Genomic DNA, 25644 nt, shown 5'->3' with positions numbered 1-25644 from the left:
CATGTGTCCTCATCACATGTGTTCATATTGCCACTAGAGGGCTAGACAGGACTGAGAGAGGAAATCAGTCCAGAACATTTGATCGTGCCGTGCAAAACCGTGCCTCACTCTGTGTGCTGGCACACCTGGAAGCTGCCCTGCTGAGTTAAAGCATGCTTTACAAACATTGGCTTAAAAGAACATAAATACAGGGGAAAAACAGGAAAGTCAGTCATGAACACTCTGTGCAAAACTACACCACCCTATGAGTATTGTTCAAGTTGGCACACCTGGAAGCTGCCCTAACTTAAAACATTTGCAAACATTGGCTAAAAAGAACATAAATACAAGAAACAGTACCTTTCGGGCCTTATTGAATTCATTACCTCTGAACAAAATAAAAGATCTGGATTTTCAAAGCAAGAGTGAGTTTCTCATCCACTTTTGCTTCAAGAATAGATTTTGAAACCAAGTACTAAAATGTATTAATATTGCAATGAAGTGCATAGGCCTAGTAATACGCAAAATTATATATATGACACAGGCAGTGTGTCAAAATTGAGTTATTCACATTTTTTTTAAAATATAATTTATTTATATAATTCATGCTATTTTATTATATGCATCAAGGATGCACCAATATGATTGAAATTCTGGCTGATACCAATAAGCCAGTTATTTTCAGGTTATTGCTGCTATTTTGTCTAAATAAACTAAAAACTAAAATCAACTCTTTTAAACAGTTTCGGCAGTTTTAACCAAAAATTTATGCATCAAAACATGATAATCTATGTGAAAAAATGGATATTCCTTTGCTATATTTGCTTATAAATTACACTTAACAGTGTTATTAAATTATAAATTAAAGATTATTTGTCAGTTTCTATTATTAGTCGAATTATTAGTTAGCTTAAAGACTAACTTTAAGTAAGCACAATTAAATATTAAATATTGACTGATATATAAAAAAATAAAAAAACATTGAAAATAATAAATAACCAATATGGTACCAATATATCATAAGGGAACAATCACAAAGTGAAATACACTCATTGATCATTTTCATAGTGAATGTTTTTTTTCTTTTACCTTTGATCCAACCAGTGTGTAAAGCCACTGTACACTTTCATTGTGTCCAATAAGCCCATTCATTCCATCCACATACAGCATGATTTGTCCAAGAGCTGAAAGAGAAAAGGAGAGATAAATATATAAATACATTTTTGTTGCTGCAGTTTCTCAGGTGACTGGATTGCTAGGATGCTCTGAGTAATGCTAATTGGTTCAAATCTGACATGTCCACAACCAAAACTCTTCAATGTCCAAGTCTTTTGTTATAGCTTGGATTCCAGTGTTCAAACCCCCATAAATATACAGATAAACTAATAAACTAAAAACAATAATAAATTATTATTCAATATTTTTAAATAAGATAATAATGTAATATTATTTTAAGAAATTAAAACATATATATTTGATTGAAAAGAGATGTTGAATTATTGCTTTGGCTGCCTTGAAGGATTGGTTTCCATGTTTTATTCATTTGTTGCAGGTGTTTTTAGAGGTAAAGTTGAATACATTTATGCATTTGGCCAACATTTTTATCCATATTGCATTCAAGACATACATTTAATCAGTTCATGCATTCCTTGGGAATTGAACCCATGTATGACCTTGGTGTTGCTAGTGCCATGTTATAATGTTTGAGCCACAGGAACACAATACATAGATCACTGCTTTGAAGCCAAGTGAATCAATTACAACTACTGGATTAAAATTAAACCTTTATTTTATTACAAAAGGATAAATGCGTGTGTTAGCTTGGGATCTGAACCCAGGAGCATGAATTCAACCTCTGGCCCACCTCAACATTGGATAGTCCTTTTATTGCACAAGAAAATGTAGAAAGTGTAAGTTCTTAAAGTTTTTAGCATTTAATATTCCTTAAGCAAAACTGTGTGCTTTGAAGATGATTGATTTTCACTTGTAAGCCTTGCTCCACTGATGTGCATGAGCATGTGTGTGTTTGCATGTGCACAGCAGTGATACAGCACAGTGGTCAGTGTTTCCATTGTCTTCATAAAACATCATTGGCCTTCCTTAGCAACTCTGGTGAGTCTTCTGGTGAGGGAAGTCTCGTGACAGAGCCTGAACCATAAAGAAAATGCTTCACACACCAATGAACCCTCACATATGTGTCCAAAGTTTAAAGCAATCAGAGTACAAACAGATACAGTCCTCTATATGTGAAGAGCAGGATTTCGCTCTGATCAAAGAGAAGAGTGTCAATGAGATCCATCTGGAGGTCTCTGAATCACATCTCTGCTGCAAAGAGTTATTGTATCATACACACACACACTAACTCTTATGCTCCCTGGAAGATATAAACTGTAACAGGTGAACCGTTCTCAAATAAACAAATGAACTGTTACACCTCGAGACTCCACACAAACACACCAACACAAAACCACATTTATAGGTTAATGCGTTCAAGTTGCATTAAATTACAACATGAGTGTTCTGGAACTAAATGATGGTGGAAGCAAGCAATAGCAATCCTACCTTAACAACTGTTGGTCATCATTTTCCCAGACAAACTTGAGTGTTTGTATACTTTAAACATATTCAGATTTTGCAATTTAATACATATGATGACATGATGGAAACCCCAATGCAGGCATTTGCAGTTAATGCTACTAAACTAATGTCACTTTATTTAAGTATTAACCATCAGAAACGGTCATTGAAATATGTGGATAGAAACTCCAAGTTTCATAGATAATGTGTTGTAGAAACATTAGGAACAGTTCTGTTCACATAAACTAATCGGTAACACTTTATTTTAGGGTCTCTTAATTAGTTGCTTATTAGCATGCATATTACTAGAATATTAGCCATTTATTAGTAGTAATTAAGCACATATTAATGCCTTATTCTACATGACCTTATTCTACATCTCTAATCCTACCCAATACCTAAACTTAACTACTACCTTACTAACTATTAATAAGCAGCAAATTAGGAGTTTATTGAGGGAAAAGTCGTAGTTAATAGTGAATAAGTGTTCCCTATTATAAAGTGTTACCAACTAATCTTATTACTCAAAATTGTGATTTTCAGTTGTAACTGAAAAGATTCTTTAACCCTCTGGGGTCTGAGGGTGTTTTGGGGGCCTGGAGAACTTTCGACATGCCCTGACATTTTTTTCAGTTGCTTATAAAAATATAAATGGCTAAAGTCTAATAACACTGTAAACTAGAGCTGGAGTCAAGTCCAGCTTTGTCGAGTCCAAGACAAGTCCAAGACCAGGACTAGTCGAGACCGAGTCAAGACCGAGTCCAAAGAGGCTCAAGTCCAAGTCAAGTCCAAGTCGAAAAATTTTGAGTCCAAGTCAAGACCGAGTCCAAATGAGAGAAAAAAAGGATCCTCTTCAAGACCACATACTCTATTATTGATAATGTATGTGATGCGAGAGACAGCATATCTTCTATTCTAAGAAAATAATTTTGCATTATTATTTGTAATGATCAAAAAGCATGTGCAAAGTAACAACTCTGTAGGACAGGGGTCTCCAAACTAGATTCTGGAGGGCCAATGCCCTGCAGACTTTAGCTCCAACTGGCTTAACACACCTATCTGGAAGTTTCTAGTGTGTCTAGTAAGAGCTTGATTAGCTGGTTCAAGTGTGTTTAATTAGGGTTGGAGCTAAACTCTGCAGGACACCGGCCCTCTAGGACCAAGTTTGGAGCTGTAGGATCAAATTATTTTTATTTACTTTATTTACATTTTATTTACTTTAGGTACACAGCAAAAAATCCAGGGTGAAATGAACTCTCCTGGGAGTACATGTGAGACCACACTCAAGAGTGTGAAAGTGTTAAAATAAGAGTGTTAAATTAACACTGAAGCAGAGTTAAAGTTAATGAGGTAATTAAGAGATTCATTGAGTGGTGATTGACCATTATTTAAGACACCTGATGTTAACGAGCAGATTTCAATTTATGAATTCAATTCAAAAGATCACAATTTATGTGTCACCATTATAGTGGTCAGCGTTTACTTTAGTTGGGCTCTTGACTCTTATCTTTTTAAAGTTAGTTGTTATTATGAGTGTATACAAATAAAAGTAGATCCCTTACAGATTCGAATGGTGCATTGCTCTTATCTGAACGATCAAAAATGGCAGAGTAATTCAAGCTCATTTCTGCCTTATCAGGAAAATCTGCCCCAAAACGCGTATACGCGTTTGTCAACCCCACTCGAGGGAACTCACACTGCGTCGGTAACAACACTTTGGAGAACCCCCTTAGCGTAACACGTCTGAAGCATGAATTAAACTATTCCCATCCTGATTGGTGTTGCGTCATGACGTAACATGTGACGGCATACTCGGAAGATACAAAGGGACGCCGGCACACAACAGAGTCAGCTTTTTGCTCTTCAGCAAGCGCTCTGTGTTATTGTGTGTCTTATTTGGTGTTGTTTGTCACAAGCAGTATATTGCCTGTGCGGACTGTGAAGCTCTGCCGATCAGAGTGCTGCACTCAAGCCTGGCTGTGTTTAATGAGGCTAGTCAGGCTCGCGGGTCCCGCGTCCGCCGAGGCGGCGTGGTGGCTTAGATCGTGGGGCTCGCAGATGGATCTGTCAGGAGGGCTCGAGACTGCTGCGGCACATTCTCAGTCCTCGTCTGACAGTTCCAATGTTCTCACTTTCTTCCGCATGGGAGGAGGACCCGATGTTTGAGCTGTCTGATTCCGAGGAATTAGACATGCTCAACACCGAGGCGGGTGGAATTGCAGAGAGCTCGCCACTGCATTCACCCGCATTTGAGGAGCTCGTTGATGTGCTGCCTCGTGATGTGGCCAAACTTAATATTAACTGGCCACAAGAAAAACAGGAAGTGCAAGTGAAAAGTAAATTGGATGAGCGCTTCCTGCAGCACAGGTCTCAGCCTCAACGCCGGGGTTTACCATTTTTTCCTGACTTATGAGTTGTGTAAGTCATGGAATAAACCGTACTCCACTCGACTGTCTAACCTTCCTGTGTTAGATTATAGTAACATTTTGGCAGCGTGTGAGTACGGTTATGGGACGCCTCGGGTGGAAGAGCCTTTAGACAGCTACCTCTCCCTGACGTTGCGTCGTCCCTTAATGCCCCGGTACTGCCCACCAAACCTTGTCGGGTTACATCATCATTGGTGGGCAGGGCTTATATGGCAGCTGGTCGGTCTGGTGCATGCCTGCATACAATGGCACTGATGCAGGCATACCAGGCTGATTTTTTAAAGGATTTAGACGAGGGCGAGGGACCAACTCCGGGTGATTTAGCGGAGCTGCGTAGAGCTGCAGATTTGTCTCTCCGTGTTACCAAGGAGATGGCCCGTGCCATCGGCCGCTCCATGGTGGCTATGGTTGCCACGGAGAGACATTTGTGGCTAAACTTATCAGGGATAAAGGAGAAGGACAGGGCCTTTCTCCTAGATGTCCCGATATCGCCTTCTGACCTGTTCGGCGACGCAGTCAATATGGTCGTCGACAGGTTTCAGGAGGCGAAAAAGCAGTCTGCAGCATTTAAGCAGTACCTCCCTCGCCGCTCTAAATCTAAGAAGGCTGCTCTGAGTGGGCGGCCCCAGCTGTCAACAAGCTCCTCGTACCGGCAGGTACAGAAAGAGAGTGTCGCTTCAAGAGCCCCTCCTCAGGGATCTTGGCAACAGAGGCGACGCTCTCGCCCGAAGCCTGCCGAGCCGAAGGTCGATTTGAGGACCGTCCTTAGAAAGGCTAGAAAGGCTTTGGGAAAGAGGTCCTAGCTCTCGCAGGGCTTCTGAGGGTTGCCCTCCATGGGGTGGAGCGATCAAGGTCGTTTCCACCTTGGAACCCTCAGGAAATCGATGTTGGTATCCCGCCGTCCAGTACGCTTCGGGCCACATCAATTTCAGGTGAGCGCACGCTGCAGTGTCCGCCCCAAAGGCTTGCGGCCTGGCAGCGACAGTGTCCGCACACAGAAAATTGTTATCGATCTTTTCCTGCTGGTATTCCGCTTCAGGGAATCGTAAACGATACTCGAAGAACACCCGAGGTCAGCCTCGAGAGGCTGATTCCCTTAGTAGATTATATCGGCGCATGGCAATGCCTTCCGAATATATCTCCATGGGTCCTGCGTACAGTTGAAAGGGGGTACAGACTGCAGTTCAGTTACCGCCCCCCGAAGTTCAATGGGGTGGTCTAGACTGTAGTGCACCCAGAGCAAGGTCGGGTGATGGAACAGGAAGTTCACTCCCTGTTGGTGAAGGAGGCCATAGAACGTGTTCCTCCGCCAGACAGGGAGTCCGGGTTCTACAGCCAGTACTTCATAGTTCCAAAAAAGGATGGGGGGGTTGCGTCCAATTTTAGATCTGCGGCACTTGAATCATTCTCTCAGGAGATTCAGGTTCACGATGCTCACTATTCCTACCATCGTGAGTCAGATCAGATCCGAGGACTGGTTTGTCACGATAGATCTAAAGGACGCATACTTCCATGTTTCCATCATTCCTTCTCACAGGAAGTTCCTGAGGTTTGCTTTCGGGGGCGAAGCGTTCCAGTACTGGGTTCTTCCATTTGGCCTAGCTCTCTCCCCACGCAAATTCACCAAGTGCATGGATGTAGCTCTAGCACCACTGAGGCTTCAGGGCATCCGTGTGCTGAATTATATCGACGACTGGCTTATACTGGCCCGGTCTCGGGAGATGGAAGTTCGGCATCGAGATGTCGTCCTTGGCCACATTCGGAGCTTGAGACTCAACACGAAAAAGACCGTGTTGTCGCCCGCCCAGAGAACCATGTTCCTGGGGATGGTATGGGACTCGGTAACGATGCGGGCACAATTGTCTCCTGCTCGTATAGAGTCCATCCTGGCGAAGGTTTCCAGGATAAAGCTAGGCCACGCTATCACTGTAAAGCAGTTCCAAAGACTGCTGGGGCTCATGGCAGCTGTGTCCAATGTAATACCTTTTGGCCTTCTGTACATGAGACCCCTACAGTGGTGGTTGAAAACCAAGGGGTTTTCCTCGAGAGGGAATCCGTTCCGTATGATCAAGGTCACGCGCCGATGCCTTCGTGCCCTGTCTATATGGAAGAGACCTTGGTTTCTGTCCCAAGGCCCAGTTTTGGGAGTGTCATTTAGCCGAAAAGTAGTTTCGACAGACTCATCCCTTACAGGTTGGGGTGCGGTCATGGACGGCCGCTTTGTGAGAGGTCTGTGGCAGGCCCGGCATTCCTCATGGCACATAAATTGTCTGGAAATGCTAGTGGTCTAGAAGACGCTGAGGAGCTTTCTCCCAGATCTCAGCGGTCACCATGTCCTAATACGAGCAGACAATATGTCAGTGGTCTCGTATTTGAACCATCAGGGGGGTCTGAGGTCGCGCCCTCTGTGCAGATTGGCGCACCAGATCCTCCTGTGGTCCAAGGGGAAACTGTCGTCTCTCAGAGCGATGTATGTCCCCGGGGAATGGAGACTTCACCCCAAGGTGGTGAAGTCGATATGCGAGAGGTTCGGCCCAGTGGAAGTGGATTTGTTCACATCTCGAGAGACGACCCACTGTCCACTGTGGTTTTCTCTCTGCTGGGGTTGGACGCCATAGTACAGACGTGGGTGAGGCTACACCTGTATGCTTTTCTCCCGATCACTCTGCTCCCGGGAGTTCTGGAGAGGGTCCGGAAAGAGGGGTCAGTCTATTGATGGTAGCCACGTTCAGTCTATTGATGGTAGCCCGGGTATGGTTCTCAGACATCATGTCACTCTTGGCAGGACTCTCAGGCAGGGGGCACAATTTTTCACCCTCGGCCAGAGCTGTGGAAACTGTGGGTCTGGCCCCTGAGGGGGCGCAGCACCTAGAGGCTGGCTTGTCGGTTGGAGTGATCGAGACCATACTCAGTTCTAGGACTCTCTCCACAAGGAGATTGTACGCCCTAAAGTGGAATGTGTTTTCTACGTGGTGTAGAGAATGTGGGTTGGACCCAGTTAACTGCCCGGTGGCTTCAGTGCTGGAGTTCCTCCAAGATCGTTTCTCTGCTGGTCTTACCCCGTCCACACTAAAGGTGTACGTGGCTGCCATTGCGGCTTTCACGCGCCTTTAGATGTTGGGCCAGCTGGTCGTGCGTTTCCTCCATGGTGCATGGAGGATGAGGTCTACGACTCGTTCCAGAGTCCCAACTTGGGATCTGGCTGTGGTCCTGGAAGGGCTGTCACTTGCCCCCTTCGAACCTATCGAGTCGGCTACGGCAAAGAACCTGACCTTTAAGATGGTCTTCCTCCTAGCGATTACTTCGCTCAAGAGAGTGGGGGATCTCCAGGCCTTGGCTATCTCGCCAACCTGCCTGGAGTTTGCCCCTGGAGGAGTTAAGGCCATTTTACACCCTAGGCCCGGCTATGTGCCCAAGGTGCCATCTAATGTGGCACGGCCGGTGGATCTTCAGGCCTTTCATCCTCCGCCTCATGTGTCGTCGGAAGAAGAGAGGCTTCGTCTTCTCTGCCCTATCAGAGCTTTGAATATCTTTATTCAGAAGTCTTCTCAATGGAGGAGGTCGGAACAGTTGTTGGTGTGTTTTGGATCACCCAAGAAGGGACTTCCAAGCAGACGATTAGTAATTGGATTATTCAGGCTATTACCTTGGCCTATCAGGTGCACAGTTTGCCTTCATCTGTGGCCTTGAGGGCCCACTCTACTAGAGGCATGGCATCCTCTAGGGAACTCCTTTCAGGAGTCCCGTTGCAGGAGATCTGCGATGCGGCTGTGTGGTCCACCCCGCATACTTTCATCAGGTTTTATAGACTGGACCTTCCCTCCACGCCGGGTGCACTAGTACTCTCGTCCTAAACTGTGCCTGGTTCAGCTTCACACTAGGACAGGCATGTTTCGGGGTGGCATAGTGGGTATATGTTCCCCAAAGTGTCGTTACCAACACAGTGTGAATTCCCTCGAGGGGGAACGTCTCGGGTTACGACTGTAACCCTTGTTCCCCGAGAAAGGGAACGAGACACTGCGTCTCTTTGCCACACCTCTCCATGCCTGGGAGCGGCTTGCTTCATCGCAAAAGCTGACTCTGTTGTGTGCCGGCATCCCTTTGTATCTTCAGAGTACGCGGTCACATGTTACGTCATGACGCAACACCAATCAGGATTGGAATAGTTTCATTCATGCTTCAGACGCGCTACGCTGAGGGGGTTCCCCAAAGTGTCGTTACCGATGCAGTGTCTCATTCCCTTTCTCGGGGGAACAAGGGTTACAGTCGTAACTGAGATGTTTCTTTACCCCTTTATGAGCATATTTGACATAAATCACGTTGAAATCTCCACTTCATTCCTCTGAGGTGTTCTTTAAAACTTGACTGAGTTAACAACAGTAACTTATGGAAGGACATATTGGTTCCAATTATAAGTTATAATGGTAAATGTTGACAGTTAAGCTTAGTTTCTATACATTTTATAAGCTGTTAATGAAAAACAGTGAATACTTAATTAACTTTACGGGGTGACAGGTATAATAAAATACATAGCATTTTTGCTCTTCGTTTCATTACACTAGCACTACAACTGCTTTCTTGAACAAGTGACTTTACCCATGCATCCATTTGATCCAAAATTACTTGAATGCACATCATAATTATGATTTCCAAACTTTAAAAGTCAGAACTTCAAAAGAGGGGAAGGTAGCATATGTTCAAGCTGAGAAACTCTGTGGACAGGCAGGGGTCTTAACAAACAGCTTCACACGCACACATAGAGAATTTTAAATATTGTTCTTGAAGCCTGAAATCTCAGCCTGTGTGGCAGTGCAGTGGGGAAAACATCTGAGCAGGCTGATCCACCCAAGCGTAACATGACTTCCATTTGTTGCAGGACACATAAAGTGGGTCATAACAAGAGCTCAGGGAACTCTATAGGAGGCCACTAAAATCACGGAGCTTCCATTTGACAGAAAAGACTGGAGGAAGAAATAAAACCGAGAGCTCTGACAAAGACACAAGCAACAAGAGGTGAAGGTCAATGTGACTTTCTGAGCCGTAGTTCAGCTGAAGAAAGATTTCCGTCTCCGTTGAATGGTTCAGGCAAATCTGCAATCATACATGCACTCTATGAAAAATGCCTGGCTTGCTATTTTGGATAGATGAATGGATAGATAGATGGACAGATGGATAGATACAGTGCTTTCAGAAAGTATTCAGACCCCCTTCACTTATTAAAATTTTGTTATGTTGCAGCCTGACACTACAGCTGTTTAAATTCATTTTTTTCCTCAATCTACATAAGTATTTACATAAGTATTCAGTACTTAGTTGAAGCACCTTTGACAGCAATTACAGCCTCGAGTCTTTTTGGGTATGATGCAACAAGCTTTGCACACCTGGATTGGGGGATTTTCTACCATTCTTCTTTGCAAATCCTCTCAAGCTCAGTCAGGTTAGATGGGGCCCGTCGGTGGACAGCCATTTTCAGAACTCTCCAGAGATCTTTGACAGGGTCAAGTCAGGGCTCTGGCTGGGTCACTCTAGGACATTCACAGAGTTGTCCCTAAGCCACTCCCGTGTTGCCTTGGCTGTGTGCTTATGGTCATTGTCATGTTGGAAGGTGAACCTTCTGCCCAGTCTGAGGTCCTGAGTAATGTGGAACATGTTTTCATTGAGGATATCTCTGTGCTTCGCTCCATTAAGCTTTCCCTCAACCCTGACCAGTCTTCCAGTCCCTGCCGCTGAAAAACACCCCCACAGCATGAGGCTGCTACCAGCACACTTTACTTTTAGGATGGTACTCTGCAGGTGATGTGCAAAACTGGTTTCCTTCATACATGATGCTTAGAATTGAGGTTCATCAGACCAGATAATCTTGTTTCTCAGTCTGAGGGTCCTTTAGGTGCTGTTTTGCAAATTCCAAGTGTGATTTCATGTCTTCACTGAGGAGAGGATTGAGTTTGGCCACACCACCATAAAGCCCAGATCGGTGGAGTGTTGCAGTGATGTTTGTTCTTCTGTAGGTTTCTCCCATCTGCATATATCAACATGGAGCTTAACTAGAGTGACCATCAGGTCCTTGATCACCAGTCTAGAAAAGGCCCTTCTACATCAATTGCTCAGTTTGACTGGGCGACCAACTCTTGGAAGATTCCTGGTTGTGCCAAACTTCTTCCATTTGAGAATTATGGAAGCCACTGTGCTCTTGGGGAAGGTTCAGAAATTTTGCCTCGATACAATCCTGTCTCTGAGCCCTGCAGGCAGTTCCTCTGACCTCATGGCTTGGTTTTCACTCTGATATGCATTGTCAGCTGTGAGGCCTTTTATAGAGAGGTGTGTGCCTTTCCAAATCATGTCCAGGTCCAAATCATGACTCCAATCAAGGTGTAGAAATCACATCAATGACTATGTTTACATGCACACAAATAATGCGATCATTTCCAATAATCATTATGATGTTTACATGTCAAAAGCAAAGCTCTTCATTCCCGTTTACATGCAATTTCCATTATTCCTATTATTTGCTAAGAATTGAGGTTTTTTTTTTTACTGACATTATTCATATACCCCACTGCACAGCACAAATGATGGACTCAGAAAGAGCTGGTGCATTACTGGCCACTGTTTTAATTTATTTACGCCTATTGCAAAACACCTTTGTATGGTTGTATTCCATGCTTTTTCAGCGTCATAGAAATGTGATGGAAATTTGTTTGCCTACGCTGCCGTCACATTCTACTCGCCATTTCTGGATGAGGGTAAGGAACAGAGACTGGTGGATGCAAGTTGTGTTTTCCCTAGAAATGCGATGCTTTCTTCCCCGCCATCGTTGCTAATCTGCGTATTATTAACAGGTGTGTCACATCATTCATGTATGTCACTTTGGTCAGAGCGGCAATACTGCGAAAGCTGTTTACATGCCTGTATATTTCGATTAAAATTGGCTTACGCCACCTATGTTAATAGGATTATGCTTGCTATGATTATGAGATTAATTGCATTATTTAGATCGAAGTATTGCGTTATCGTGAGGTAAAGTTTAATTGCAATATTGTCAAAATCTCTTTATAATCGATTTAAGAGGGTGCAACGCAAGAGAAATGGGAGGCACCTAAGCTAAATTTCAAGTGTTGTTGTTATATTTCAGTTTTGTTTGTTTTTTTATATAAATTTACAGACATTTATAAAAGAGACATTTCTGTTTTCACTTTGTCATTATGAGGTACGGAGTGTGGATTAATGAGAAAAAAATAATAATTTAAACAATATCAGGCTGCAACATAACAAAATTGAACAAAGTGAAGGGGGCCTGAATACTTTCTGAATGCACAGACAGACAGACAGACAGACAGACAGACAGACAGACAGACAGACAGACAGACAGACAGACAGACAGACAGACAGACAGACAGATAGATAGATAGATAGATAGATAGATAGATAGATAGATAGATAGATAGATAGATAGATAGATAGATAGATAGATAGATAGATAGATAGATAGATAGATAGAGCATTTAAGGATCAAAATGTTGCTTGACCTGAGATTGACACACTCTTCATTCCAGATCGTTGAAAGAAAGATGAGCCCTACTGGACTCTATACTCACACAATGAGGTCGTTTGATAAATAGCATACCTAAAGTGTGACTACATGTGTATACATGGACACAGGCTTTAATATGGAGTCCAAACTGCCTCCACATGCTCGTACACTTTGCATTTTCTTTATACAATTTCAAATCAGCAATCAAATCTGATAAGAATAGTACCTAAACGACTGAAAACTTGCAGAAGTGGCACTTCTCATGTTTATTGCCATCTTATGATGAATCGCTTGTTGTTTTCCTCAAATGTAAGTTGCTTGGAGAAAAACATCTGCCAAATGAATAAATATAAATTTAAATGTAAAAAATATAGGCTATTTTATTAATAAAATTCATGGGGCAACGTTGACTGCGTGTGTGCAGTGCAATCTACGATCTCCAACCTCTCTATGTGTGTGTGTGTGTGCATCAATTAAAGCAGATTTGCATATTTTTAAATATATATACAGTGTATATATATATATATATATATATATATATATATATATATATATATATATATATATATATTTAAAAATGGCAAATTTTCTTTATAATAACAATGTCAGGGTGGTGCAACTTCATCCCTAAAAAAATATATTCATCACAGAAGATGACTATTCCAATCAAGCGTATGATTTTAATGTATTTTAAATGAACTACAATATGTTCATATAATATATTTTTATATATTTAATTATTTACTATTTATTATATCAAATTAGAATTATTTAAACTGAATGAATATTGTTGTAAATACTAAATAAAAATAAATCCTATATAACTAAATTAATATTGCCCCAAAAGATTTAGCCTCTTTTAACCGAAATGCAACACTTACTAAGCTAAGTTGCAATTTCTCAGTTTTTCTACAAGTGGCCTGTCTGCTCCTCCTCATACTGTCTCAGTTCATCCAAAGCTAAAAAATAATTTCATTTTGGTCTGACTTAGATAAAAAATTTAATTTATATCTCCTGACCCAACTGTGACAGTAAAACCCATTTAGCAACACTGCTAAACCTTACTGTTTCCTGGCACCATCTGCAGCTTACAGCTCCGGATTGTACCTGAAATAATTCCTCTTAGCTGGAGCAGAGCCTTGCACGACAAATGCTGCCAGATTCCCATAGCGAGGAAGAGAGAGAGAGACCGAAGGAGAGCAAAGCAGTGACCAGGCTGAACTCTGTCTACTGCGTCTCCACATGGGAGAATGAGGAGTTATGAATGCAACACACGCAGGCCAAGATTCCCAGGTGCAGCCGTCTGGTGTGTGTGGCTGCTGGACTGACTCTTCATCTTTTATCAATCAAGGCTAATTACTCAAAACATGTCAGTGACAACATTCCACATTCGCTTTTTCTACTCGCGCACAGTTGCTAGACTACCGGAATGACATGCAGGGTCATTCCTACAGATAAAAAAAGATATATATTGATATAAAAAATATCAATAATTTTTTGTCTTATCCCAGGGTGAAAACATCTGTCTATCAGAAAAGCATACTGCTCAAGATAAGGCTAGGGCTTAATAATCTTGACCAAATATTTCACATGTGGTCTATAGGAAATTTGGCCACCCTGTTACATGACATTTTTTTAATGTGTAACATGTGGACATTTTATGCTAAAGAAGCTCATTACTAGCTAGGAAACAAAAACATACTATTGATTCACATTTAGGAAGAATTTTAATAATTTGCTTCTTCGAAGTCTTCAGATTAAGTCTTCGAAAAATTAGAAAGATTTTATTTTATTTTTTTACTAATATTTACCTTGTTTTTGATGTTGCTTTCCCTCCAAGGAAATGATGTCACTTCCACCAAGTCATGATTTTTAAGGGCAGGTAGCACTAATGTAACAGGGTGGACTGGAGTGAGAGACATAAACTAATTTAATGATCTTACACATTAAAAAGAAAAATATGTATCACAATAAATTGCATTTTATTTCAAAAATAATAAATAAATGTATAAACTAATACTCAAAATTGCTAATCTAAAAAAAAAAATATGTGACCTTTATTTCAAAAGCTATTAATAATTATTTGGTACTAAGGCAGACATCTATTATCAATTGATAACACTTTTTACTTATTATTATTATTTAAAGAGATTATAAAAATTAAACAAATCAATCAATAAATATAAATTAATATATTGAAATGTAAAGTATTTTACAATAATTTCAATTTCTATAATAATAATAATAATAATAATATATTAATTTAAATGCAAAAGATTACAGTGCTGTACTTCACTCTCAAACATGCAGTGCATCAGATTATATATTTATATAATTACAATGCATAGTTTGTGATTTGATAAAGGTGCTAAAACATATTGTGCTCTTGGACATTGTTTCATACTTGCCAACGTTGATTTTTGCTTGCGTTTGGTGCTTAATAAGTGTTCATTTTTAGGTACATCTATGCATGAAAATTATGTGGCATGAGAGATGATAAAATAAAATATGCTGTATCGTTTCATGGGTACATAAAATCCACCAGTTTGTAGGAAGGACCCTGCACAGTCACTCGTTCATGTGGTGCTGCAATGTCTCCATCTTGTCAGAGTAGTGCACATGCACATTTTGTAATGAAGCACATCACAGATTGTTTGTAAAGACCTGATCGACCCTGCAGACAGACAGCCAGGGCGTTCAGTGAGAGAGCTGCTGAGAGACAAGTGAGAGATATAATGAGCTGCTCTTCATATGCTTCACGGACCAGAACATTCCAGAAATCTCCCAACAGGATCGCTCTAGCACACCGGCTCTGAATGAGAGCACAGGAGCTTAAAGCTGGGGCTAATGGGAGCTAAATCGAGCTGATTCACATCTAAAAGATATGTTTGGATAGGACGTTTAAAGGTCAAGTGTGTAACTTCTGCACTGCTATTGTCACCAAAGGTAACTGTAAAACATGTTGCTTGTTTTGTTGAACAGGCAACATTTCACAAGCTCAATCGACAGCACATTTGGCATAATATTGGTTACTGCAAAATGAATTTGGACTTTTCCTTCTCTATCCCAAAAAATCAGGTTACAGTGAAACACTTACAGTAGAAGTTAATGAGGGAAATACTCACTATTTCAGTAGTATAGCCACAAAACGTAAAATCACATCTACAAAAAACAACATAACACATAAAATACCATAAACAACTTTACAGATAAAATAATACACAGGTTTTAAGGAAGATGAAATGTAAGTTTCACATTTCTGCTTTTAAATCCTCCAAAATTGGTCCCATTTACTTTTATTGTAAATGCTTCACAGTGACCTTGATTTTATATTTAATTTCTTTAAGAAAATGAGGGATGAGTTATTGTTTATAATAATCAACATTATGCCACAAATGCTGTGAATTGGCATTGAATAGCATAAACAAATAAAAATAGATCATTATCATACATAAATATTGGCTAAAATAGTAGAATTAGAATTGAATAAAATAAGGTAAAATTCCCTCAACTGTCAGAGAGTCACCACAGTCACCGCAGTCTCCACCAACGACACTCGCCAGATCCCAATCCCCTGATTTCTGATCGCCGCCAACTGTCAGCACTAATCAGCAGCACTATATCCCTGCACTCCTCCCGTTCACTCACTGTCTGGTATCAAACATTCTATGTTGACTAACCTGACCACTTACTTTTTGTCTACCTACCAGTTGCTCCTGTGTTCCTATCCCCGTTCCCGTGTCTATGTGCTGACAGAAGACCAGACCAGAACCAACGACCGGAGATGGAGTTCCCGAACGCCGCCACTGCAGATCCCCTCGAAGAGCTGGTCAGCGCTCTTCGAACAGCTCTCTCTCCGGTCACACACCCTCAGTCTGCCTCTGCCAGTCCTATGGCCATCCCTGCAAACTATTCGGGTGAGGTGGTTGAATGTAGAGGTTTTTTACTCCAAGTTTCACACTACATAGATGCAATCCCATATATTTTCCAGCGAACGGGCTAAAGTTGCCTTCCTGATCTCCCTGCTAACCGGACGGGCATTGCTCTGGGCATACCTCTCACAGACCACTATAATTTAACTCTTTCGATGCTTTCTCTTCCCACTTCAAGGAGGTCTTCGGCCTATCTACCGACTCGCTCTCCATTGCCGACAAACTCATCCGCCTCCGCCAGGGAGATTCTTCAGCCAGTGACTATACTCTGCAGTTCCGGATTCTGGCGGCCTCGTGTGGATCCACACGAGGCCGCGCTACTCACTGCTTACCATCAGGGCTTGGATCCACAGATCAGACACATGATGACACTGTCGATCTGGAGAGCTTTATGCAGAAGGCCGTTAAGATCTCCCAACATCTCACGGCTTGTCAGCCGGACATAACTGCTCATTCTCCGTCCTCACTAGCTGCCTGTCCTCCGGTACCTGAACCTATGCAAATGGATACTAATCACCTCTCACGCACTGAGCGTGCTCGACGTCTCACCACGGGGCTGTGCCTCTACTGCGGAGTTCCGGGGTTCATTTGGGTGTGCCCCTCTCGCCCCCCACGCCGTATGGCCTTTCCAACTCTCCGTCCGTCTTCCACCGGTTTGTCATCATGTACATAGACGATATCTTGATCTACTCCCGGAACCTGGCCGAACATCGCCATCACGTGACGCAGGTCCTATGCCAACTCAGGAAACACCACCTCTACCTGAAGCTCGAGAAGTGTGAGTTTCACCGCCCCATAGTCCAGTTCCTCTGCTACATCTTCAGTGCGGATGGGATCCAGATGGACCAGGGGAAGGTCAAAGCCATCCGGGACTGGCCCCAGCCTCAGTCAGTAAAGGAACTTCAACGATTCCTCAGCTTCGCAAATTTCTACCGGAGGTTCATTCTGAACTTCAGTCTGCTCTCAGCCACCCTCACTTCTATGCTCCGTCAGAAACCCAAGTCTCTGTCCTGGAACTCCGAAGCTCGAGCCGCCTACAAGAAGCTCCAGGAGGCCTTCTGTACTGTTCCCATCCTCTCACATCCCGAATCCCAACTCCCATTCATAGTGGAAGTGGATGCCTCCACCCTTCATGCGTGGGAGCAGTGCTGTCTCAATACCACGGAGAACCTCCCCGACTCCACCCTTGCGCTTACTTCTCCAGGAAGCTTTCCCCAGTGGAGCGGAACTACGATATTGGAAATCGGGAGCTGCTCGCCATTAAACTGGCACTGGAGGAATGGAAACACTGACTGGAGGTAGCTTAACACCCCTTTACGGTCCTCACTGACCAAAAAAACCTGGAATATCTCTGAAGTGCTAAGAGGTTAAACCCCCGGCAGGCTCGCTGGGCCCTCTTCTTCACCCAGTTCCAATTTTCTGATGGATCATGTGACACTGTAGTTTTTTTGATCGAATAACTTCTTTTTAAAACCCGGAGATAAGAATGTCAAGGCAGATTCCCTCACATGTATCCATGCCCCCGACGAACCCTCCACACCTGAACCCATACTCCCTCCAGCCATCCTTGTGAGCCCCATCCAGTGGGCCCTGGATGAATAGATCCGCATCACCTCCATCACCGAACCCGCTCCGCTGGGAGGCCCAGAGGGCAGAACCTACATACCCACCTCCTTGAGGACTTCCCTTCTGGGCTCCCTGCATGCTTCCCCGGGCTCTGGACACCCAGACAGCCAGCGTACTCTCTCGCTCCTCCAAGCTCGGTACTGGTGGCCCTGTATGGCCCGGGATGTTTCCCAGTACGTTCGTGGATGCTCAGCCTGCGCCATCTCCAAGACTCCACTCCACATTGCCGCAAGATTAGTCCCATTACCCATTCCATGTTGCCCCTGGTCCCACGTCAGAGTCGACTTCATCACAGATCTCCCCAAGTCAGAAGGTTATACCTGCATACTTGTTGCAGTTGACAGATTGTCCAAAGCCTGCAAGTTAATTCCCCTCTGGGGTTTACCCACAGCCCTCGAAACAGCAGAGGCCCTCTTCCATAATCTCTTCCGCACCTTCGGCATCCCGGAAGATGGCCCACTGAGTCCCCGCTATATCGGTCCCTTTACCATCGAGAGGCAGATCTATGAGGTCACCTTACGTTTCCAACTCCCCGCACAGTATCGTATCCATCCAGCATTCCATGTCTCACTCCTCAAGCCTGTCTCTCCCTCTTTCACAGAACCCGACGAGCCTGCAGTACCTCCTCCTCCCGAGATCATCGAGGAGACCCTAGTCTACAGGGTGCAGGACATCTTAGACTCTCGGCAACGGGATGGTCGCATGGAATATCTTATTGACTGGGAGGGATACGGGATGGAGGAAAGATCCTGGGTGGCCCGGGACGATGTGCTGGATCCCTCTCTCCTGGCCGAGTTTCACTAGAACCACCCTGACCGTCCCGCACCCAGAGGCTGTGGCCGACCCGTCGCCATAATAGGGCGTCAGGAGCCGCCCCTGGAGGAGGGGGTACTGTCAAAGAGTCACCACAGTCACCACAGTCTCCACCAATTGCCAGATCCCAATCCCCTGATTTCTGATCACCACCACCTGTCAGCACTAATCAGCAGCACCATATCTCTGCACTCCTCCCGTTCACTCACTGTCTGGTCTTCTATGTAGACTAACCTGATCCACTTACCTTTTGTCTACCTACCAGTTGCTCCTGTGTTCCTATCCCCGTTCTCAATCGCTCCTGTGCGCCACCGTCTCCACGCTTCGCTGTTCCCTCTGTATCCCCTGGATAAAGGAACAAGGACATTAACACTCAGATAAGCCCCAAGAGACTTTCCCATTCCCCGCCTGCTTACCCGGACTTACTGCTCATCTCATTCCCCTCTGCTGCTTTTCAATAAACCTATTGTTTGTATTGCACTTACCCCTGTGTCCCATGTCTATCTGCTGACATCAACTTCAACCGCCATCTTGAATAAAATATTTAATGCAGCCAGTAGCATGGCATTCTGGGATTGCCAGAATCCGTGAAGGATATACAATACCACTCAAAGGTTTTAGGTCTCTTAAGAGAAATAAGATATTTATTTATTTCTGAGGGATCATGTGACACTGAAGATTTTTTGATCGAATAACCTCTTTTAAAAACCCCAAATTTGTAAACGGTGGTGTACGTAATGCTTTTGATTTTTTCTTTTAAGGAAAAGATAAGAGACATATTTTAGGGAACAAATGCACATAGGAGACAAATAACAAGACAAATAGCAGTTGAGTATGACAGACCTTCAAAAACAGACAGCAGGTGTGACATTCCCTGCCAAAAAATTAGTTGTCAACTAGTGGGATGCTGCCTTGAGATGTGGTTGCTGTCAGGAGTGTTTCACAGCTCCGATGGGGTGCAGATATTCTGATCACTAGTGTAAAGTGATTATTGTGGATAGGTGGAAGTAAAGGTTAAAATCTGGCTTTCTAAAGCGCTCTTTAATCCTTCAATCATGGCCAGCTCCATATTTGGGGACCCCCTGTCTGTTTCTCTCTGTCCACATTCTTAACCCTTGTTTACTGCCACCCAATCCCAGATTTCATGTGCAGTGGCCATAACTTGGCAACAATCTGTTTTCTCTTTCTAACTCCTCATGGTCTTTTCTTCTGCACCCCTCATTTGTTTAATTTACATTTTAAACTTCCCCTAGAACTGGGGGAAATTTGGACCTGTCTGTCAACGTGCTACATTTATTTTCATAGGGCTACAGGCCTTCTATCAAGGTCTTGCTCTCTACAACAAGCAAGGGAACTTTTAGTGCACTCAACACATTTCTTAATCCAGCGAAACAAAATCTGGCCCAGTTATCGGTGCTGTTAAAGTTAGGTATATTTCTTTTGTTAAGCCACAAAGTAGAAACACTCTGCAAATGTTTCCACAGAGAAATAATGTGGGTTTTCTCCCCCACCGGACATGACAGACTGGTTGTGATTTTGGGGCAGTCTTATGATGACGAACTTTTTCCCGTAAGCTTTGACTTATTCTTACTTCCTTTCTTGTCTGATTGGGTTTTGATTTAACCTCCCTGTTTCCTAATGAGACAGCTTTATTACCGGTGCCCATTAAATTTCCATTAGGAGCAGTTTCTGGATGTAGTAAATTCAGCAGGAGCTCATCATTACACAATCAGCTGAACCCTGTGCAAAGGACTTGTGTCCTGTTCTTGTGGTACCACCTATGTCTGGTCACAGCTAGTTGGTAAATCAAGGGGGCACTGATTCAATCAGACATACTACTTTAAGTAAACAAACCCAAAGTTCTCCAAACCTCTGATTTGAATTTATGTGCACCTGTGCATAGTGTGTGATGTAAAGACACAGTCACAATTACGAATTATACCATAGAGTCACAATTGTAAGAGATACAAATTACAGTCGAGTTGATATAAAGTTGAATTGAATGATAAATAAAGTAGCAATTCCGAGAAACAAAGTCACAGTTTTAAGGAAATAAAGTCAAGGTTGATATGCAAAGTTGAATGTGAAATGAAGTAGCAATTATGGGAAATAATGTCACAATTTTGGCAAAGTGATGGCTGAGATGTAAAGTTTAATTTTCTGAGAAATAATGTAGCAATTGCATGAAATAAAGTCAGTTTTGAGAAAAAAAGTCAAAGCTGAAATTTAAAGTTGAATAAAAAAAAAAAACGTAGGAATTACAAGAAATAAAGTAACAATTATGAGAAATAATCTCACAGGTGTGAGAAATAAAGTTGCGGTTGAGATACAACATTAATTTTAGAAGAAATATGTAGCAATTCACAACAGTGAGAAATAAATTTGTGTTCTAGGTAAAAAGTTTCCCTTTACAGGATATAAAGTATCAATTACAAGAAATAAAGTCACAATTAAAATTATATAATGGGAATAACATAAAATTAAGTTACAATTGTTGAATAAAACAGTACAATATTACACTTTGTGAATAAAAAAAAAATATCTGGCAAGATATTACAGCTATTTGAAGAAATATTTTTAAATATTTATACATTTTTGATCACTCAGTATACATTTAAAATTCAGTGTAAACACACAGTATATTTGCCGCTTTGACTCCTCCTGGTGTCCTATACACCAGTGATTTTTTTTTTGGATGTCTATGCTTTGGCATACTTAATAAAATGGAAAAAACAAAGCAATCAGCAATAAGAAAGACATCTGACTAATTTGATGCAATTCCAAGTAAACACAAAACGCTGGAGATCTGCAGGAGCATTAAACTGCTGAAGGATGAGCCGTGGTGAATCATTACGACACTACAGAGGATGCTTACGATGCTTTGCGTCGCACGCCATATGATGAAACTGCACTCTGTAAAAGGTTGCAGTGTCTATTAGTCATTAGCGATATAGTTCAGCTCTAACATGGACAACTCCAAGCGGTTTGCGGCCATAAATCCAGCTTTATATTCTCACCCTGAATCATTCCAACGATAGATTGATCTTCCATACAGTGGCTGACTTCATGTTTTGGGCCAGAGCCAATTGCTCTCTAGGTGATTCATGAACATGCACAAATGTACAATCGTAGCCTAGGACGCATACATGCAAATATATGTATCTAAACACGTGTGAGGTCAAGGTTCAAATTATTGGCTTCAAAGTGGTGACATGTACTTATTACTACACCTCCGAGACCTTATATCAATGGCCTACAGTGGGCAAGATGAAAAACGTGAGACATTTGACGAAGGCCAAAGTGTTAGTGTGTTTTTAGCATAGCCAAGTCCTTGTTGTGCAAATAATCAGAGGGCAGGAAACACCACAAATTCTTCTGCTTTAACACCTGCACATGGTGAAAAACAGGCTAAATTTAAAATCTAAATGTATGCAATACACTATATGGTTTGTATGTATATTGCGTTGCGATGTGTGTTGACCTAGCAATGCATCGGCCAATCGAAAACCGCCAATGATCAGAGCCGAATATATCCTATCAATCAAAACAAGATTGAAAAAAACAAGCTTGAGTTACAAGCTTGTGCAGTGAAGCGTGAAAAACAGCAGCATGGAAAACAAAACTGTTATTCAAATCCTGAATATATTATACACAGAGAGAGAACAATGCGACAATATTAGAATGCTCCCGTTTCGTTATAATCACTCAAACTGCCACTCATGCGACTGTTTACAATCATGTCGCTTTGTAAAGGGCACAATAAATGTTTTATTTACACTGGGTCTAGGAACTTGTTGATTATAATGTGAACATTCTGGTTTTGTTGTGTCATTCGTTACACATCTACAACCGCAAACGAGCACTTTATCTTCCACATCTCAGCGGGATTGTAGTTTCATAAAAATGCATTTTTCAAGGAAAAAAAGTTTAGTTTTTTCTAACAAATATCAAGAATTCACAAGGCCCTGCATATGAAGGGGAACAAATGATACTATAGCTATGAATTAAGAATTTGTTCCCACAAATTAAGTTAAATTGTGGCCGAGATTTAACTAAAACAACGGAACAGAATTAGTACAATGTGGTCACAATTACCTCAAATGAGGGAACAAATTAAGTTGTGGGAATGAATTAAAAAGAAATAAAAGGAATTTTCATTCAGAAATTGAGTCATTAGTTTGAGTAGGCATATTCAAGTTACTGTAAATATGAATTAAATTTGATTATATTTTTGAATAAATTAACTAGGTTGACCATACATCCTCTTTTTCCCAGAAACATCCTGGCTGCAACTTCTAAAGTTTTGAACTTACACTTACGTGAACTTTACCTTCAGCAAGTAAGAACACAAAAGAAAAACAAAACCGCAACATTTTAGGCAATTTACTGTGGAAATCCCAGTCAGGAAATGTCCAGGAAAAAGAAGACAAAACGTCACCCTAAAAAAGAGATTCAGACCAAAAGTATGTCATTTGACACTGACCCTTAAAACAAGGTAGCAAAAAACCACCAACAATTGCATCGCTTGCTTGCTCTACCAGTACAAGACAACAATTGGCCATTTTTACTGGCACAGATTTTGTACCTAGTGATCACTATCAAAACCTCTGAGCTGAACTAAACAGGGAATCTCCAATGGGCTGCTATGAATCGCTGGCTCAAAAACCATTGTATATCTGGCTCAGACAGCAGATGAGGGAGAAAACAGAACAACATCTGCTGAAAAGGAGCTTCACTTCATGTTTTCTTGTGTGTTGCAGCCAGCCAGGAGATTAAAGTCTGTATTAAAGCGCATGCGAATGGAAATATTTGGGTAAACTAAACTAGCAAGCTGTAATTATCAATAACCGCAAATCATTTTCTGTAAAACTGAGGGAAAAAGTTTTCTTAAAATCATGTGAATGTTAAATAGGTGGAGCCAGATTCGGCAGAGTTTACTCTTTTGAGCTTATTTCGGTTAGAAGTTCTTGAAAACCCATGGTAAGATGTACTGAACAGCATCATAATCACATAAGCCAAAAATATTAACAAACACATACTCTGTGGAAATCGCTTGATTCTGCGTGCATAGATTCTGTGTGGGCCTGATGTTAAGGAAAATTTAGCACATATGCTAACACTGTGTCTTGCAACGTTAAGGAAACTTTCAGGCACATGGTGTGGGTCCGTTTGGAGCAGGTCCGTCAGAATGTAGGTCAGTCAGGTGGGGCCAAACCAAGCTAAACTGAGGGTAACCTTCATAGCCTTGACAGAGGCTCTGGATCTAAAGTCACACTGACTTAGCCGCAGCCATTCACAGTGTTCCCAACAGAGTAAACAGACTCCAACAGATGCTAACAAAAGCGCTGCTGCCACACACAGTCCAGAGAGTGTCATATGCCCTCCTGTTCCAGATGTATGTTTCCAATCACCACACTCTCTTTAATCTAATCAGGAAGTTAATGGCGTCACGGGATCATTAGAACAAACTTATGTTGAAAGAAAACAAAAGGATAAGAGAGGAAGTCTTATTTATTGTGACTCTACACTGCTTTTCTGGGTTGCTCATGCTTGGCAAGAGCTTATGTGTAATTAAGTCTAATGGTAAAAATAGATGGCATTTCTGGTAAACACTTTATACAGAAATGGACTTGACCCGTGTTATTCATCACAATAATATACACACACGGCGGAAGTCTTTAATGACTAAAGACTGTTTTTGCTTTGATGCTCTGGATGTTTTTCTATCGATTCACGCGAACGCCATCTAAAGCACAAAGGCTGATGAAAAAGTGAAAAGAAAGAACCCAGGATGTTTGTTTTTTTGTTGGAGGTTTATGTTTCGATAAGACAAGAAAGGATTCCCTTTGGGAAGACTGTTTTTCAAAATTCTAGAGGGACTTTAAAAAAAATCTATTGGTCTTTTTTTTCCTTATGCAATTACAATGAAAGGGGACTGCAGTTTTTAAGATTCATTTAAGATTCAAATATAAAACAGTAATCTTAAATTGTAATAATATTTCATAATATTAGAAATTTTTTGATCACATAAATGCAGCCTTGGTGAGCATTACAGACTTAAAAACATTACCAAACCTTACAGACCCCAGACTTTTGAATGGTAGTGGATATATTACATTTTAATGATTATTTTGTTTTTAAATAAATGAATAAATTCAGACAAAACTGGTGGAACCACCAGGACCAGTATCAGTAAATGTTATTTTTACATTCAAGTTTATGTATTTTGATTTGTGAATTAATTCAGTCAGTCATTCAGACTATTTTCTGTGAACCGGATGAACAATTCTTTCAAAAGAAGGATTCATTCACAAATTGAACATTGCTACGGTGCTCCTGAGGGGACATTGTGATGGGAAAAAAATTGGTTGCATCACAAAAGTTTTGTGAATGAACTTAAAGGAGAGCACAGACATCTTGTAAGCAAATGCAAAGTTTTTCGAGAGAACACAAGAGTATTAAAATATATTTTTCCGTCTTATATATTTACTTTTTATTCTGTGAAAAGTACCCTAAATTTATGTCTAATTCTCACAAAATGCTCTAGCATGCTTCTGAAAACTTAGTAAATAGCGCACAAGCAATAAGGACAACTTTTATGACACTTTTATGGTGCTTTTGTGAAACTGTTTCAACTTGAAAATTCTAGATCACTTTTTGTTGTTGTTGTTTGTAACTGCTATTTAAAAAAAAAAACCTGACCAATATATTAATCAAAAAAGTTTGTTTTGTTGTTGTTTCCCATGAAAGAAAGAAAATT

The 25644-nt window shown here is 41.6% G+C and overlaps 1 protein-coding gene across 1 annotated transcript in view; it reads right to left on the bottom strand.

The window, feature by feature from the left end:
* LOC306878341 (FH1/FH2 domain-containing protein 3-like) overlaps positions 1–25644 on the bottom strand; it is a 189688-nt gene that overhangs the window by 36987 nt on the left and 127057 nt on the right. Inside the window, exon 6 of the mRNA XM_079430621.1 lies at positions 1069–1163. Coding sequence (XP_079286747.1) covers positions 1069–1163 — 95 coding nt within the window. The remainder of the gene's footprint in view (positions 1–1068; positions 1164–25644) is intronic.

This window comes from Barbus barbus, assembly GCF_936440315.1.
Source record: "Barbus barbus genome assembly, chromosome: 12".
Classification (NCBI taxonomy): domain Eukaryota; kingdom Metazoa; phylum Chordata; class Actinopteri; order Cypriniformes; family Cyprinidae; genus Barbus; species Barbus barbus.
Note: the sequence above shows the minus strand (reverse complement) of the source record. Positions and strands in the feature narration are given on the sequence as shown.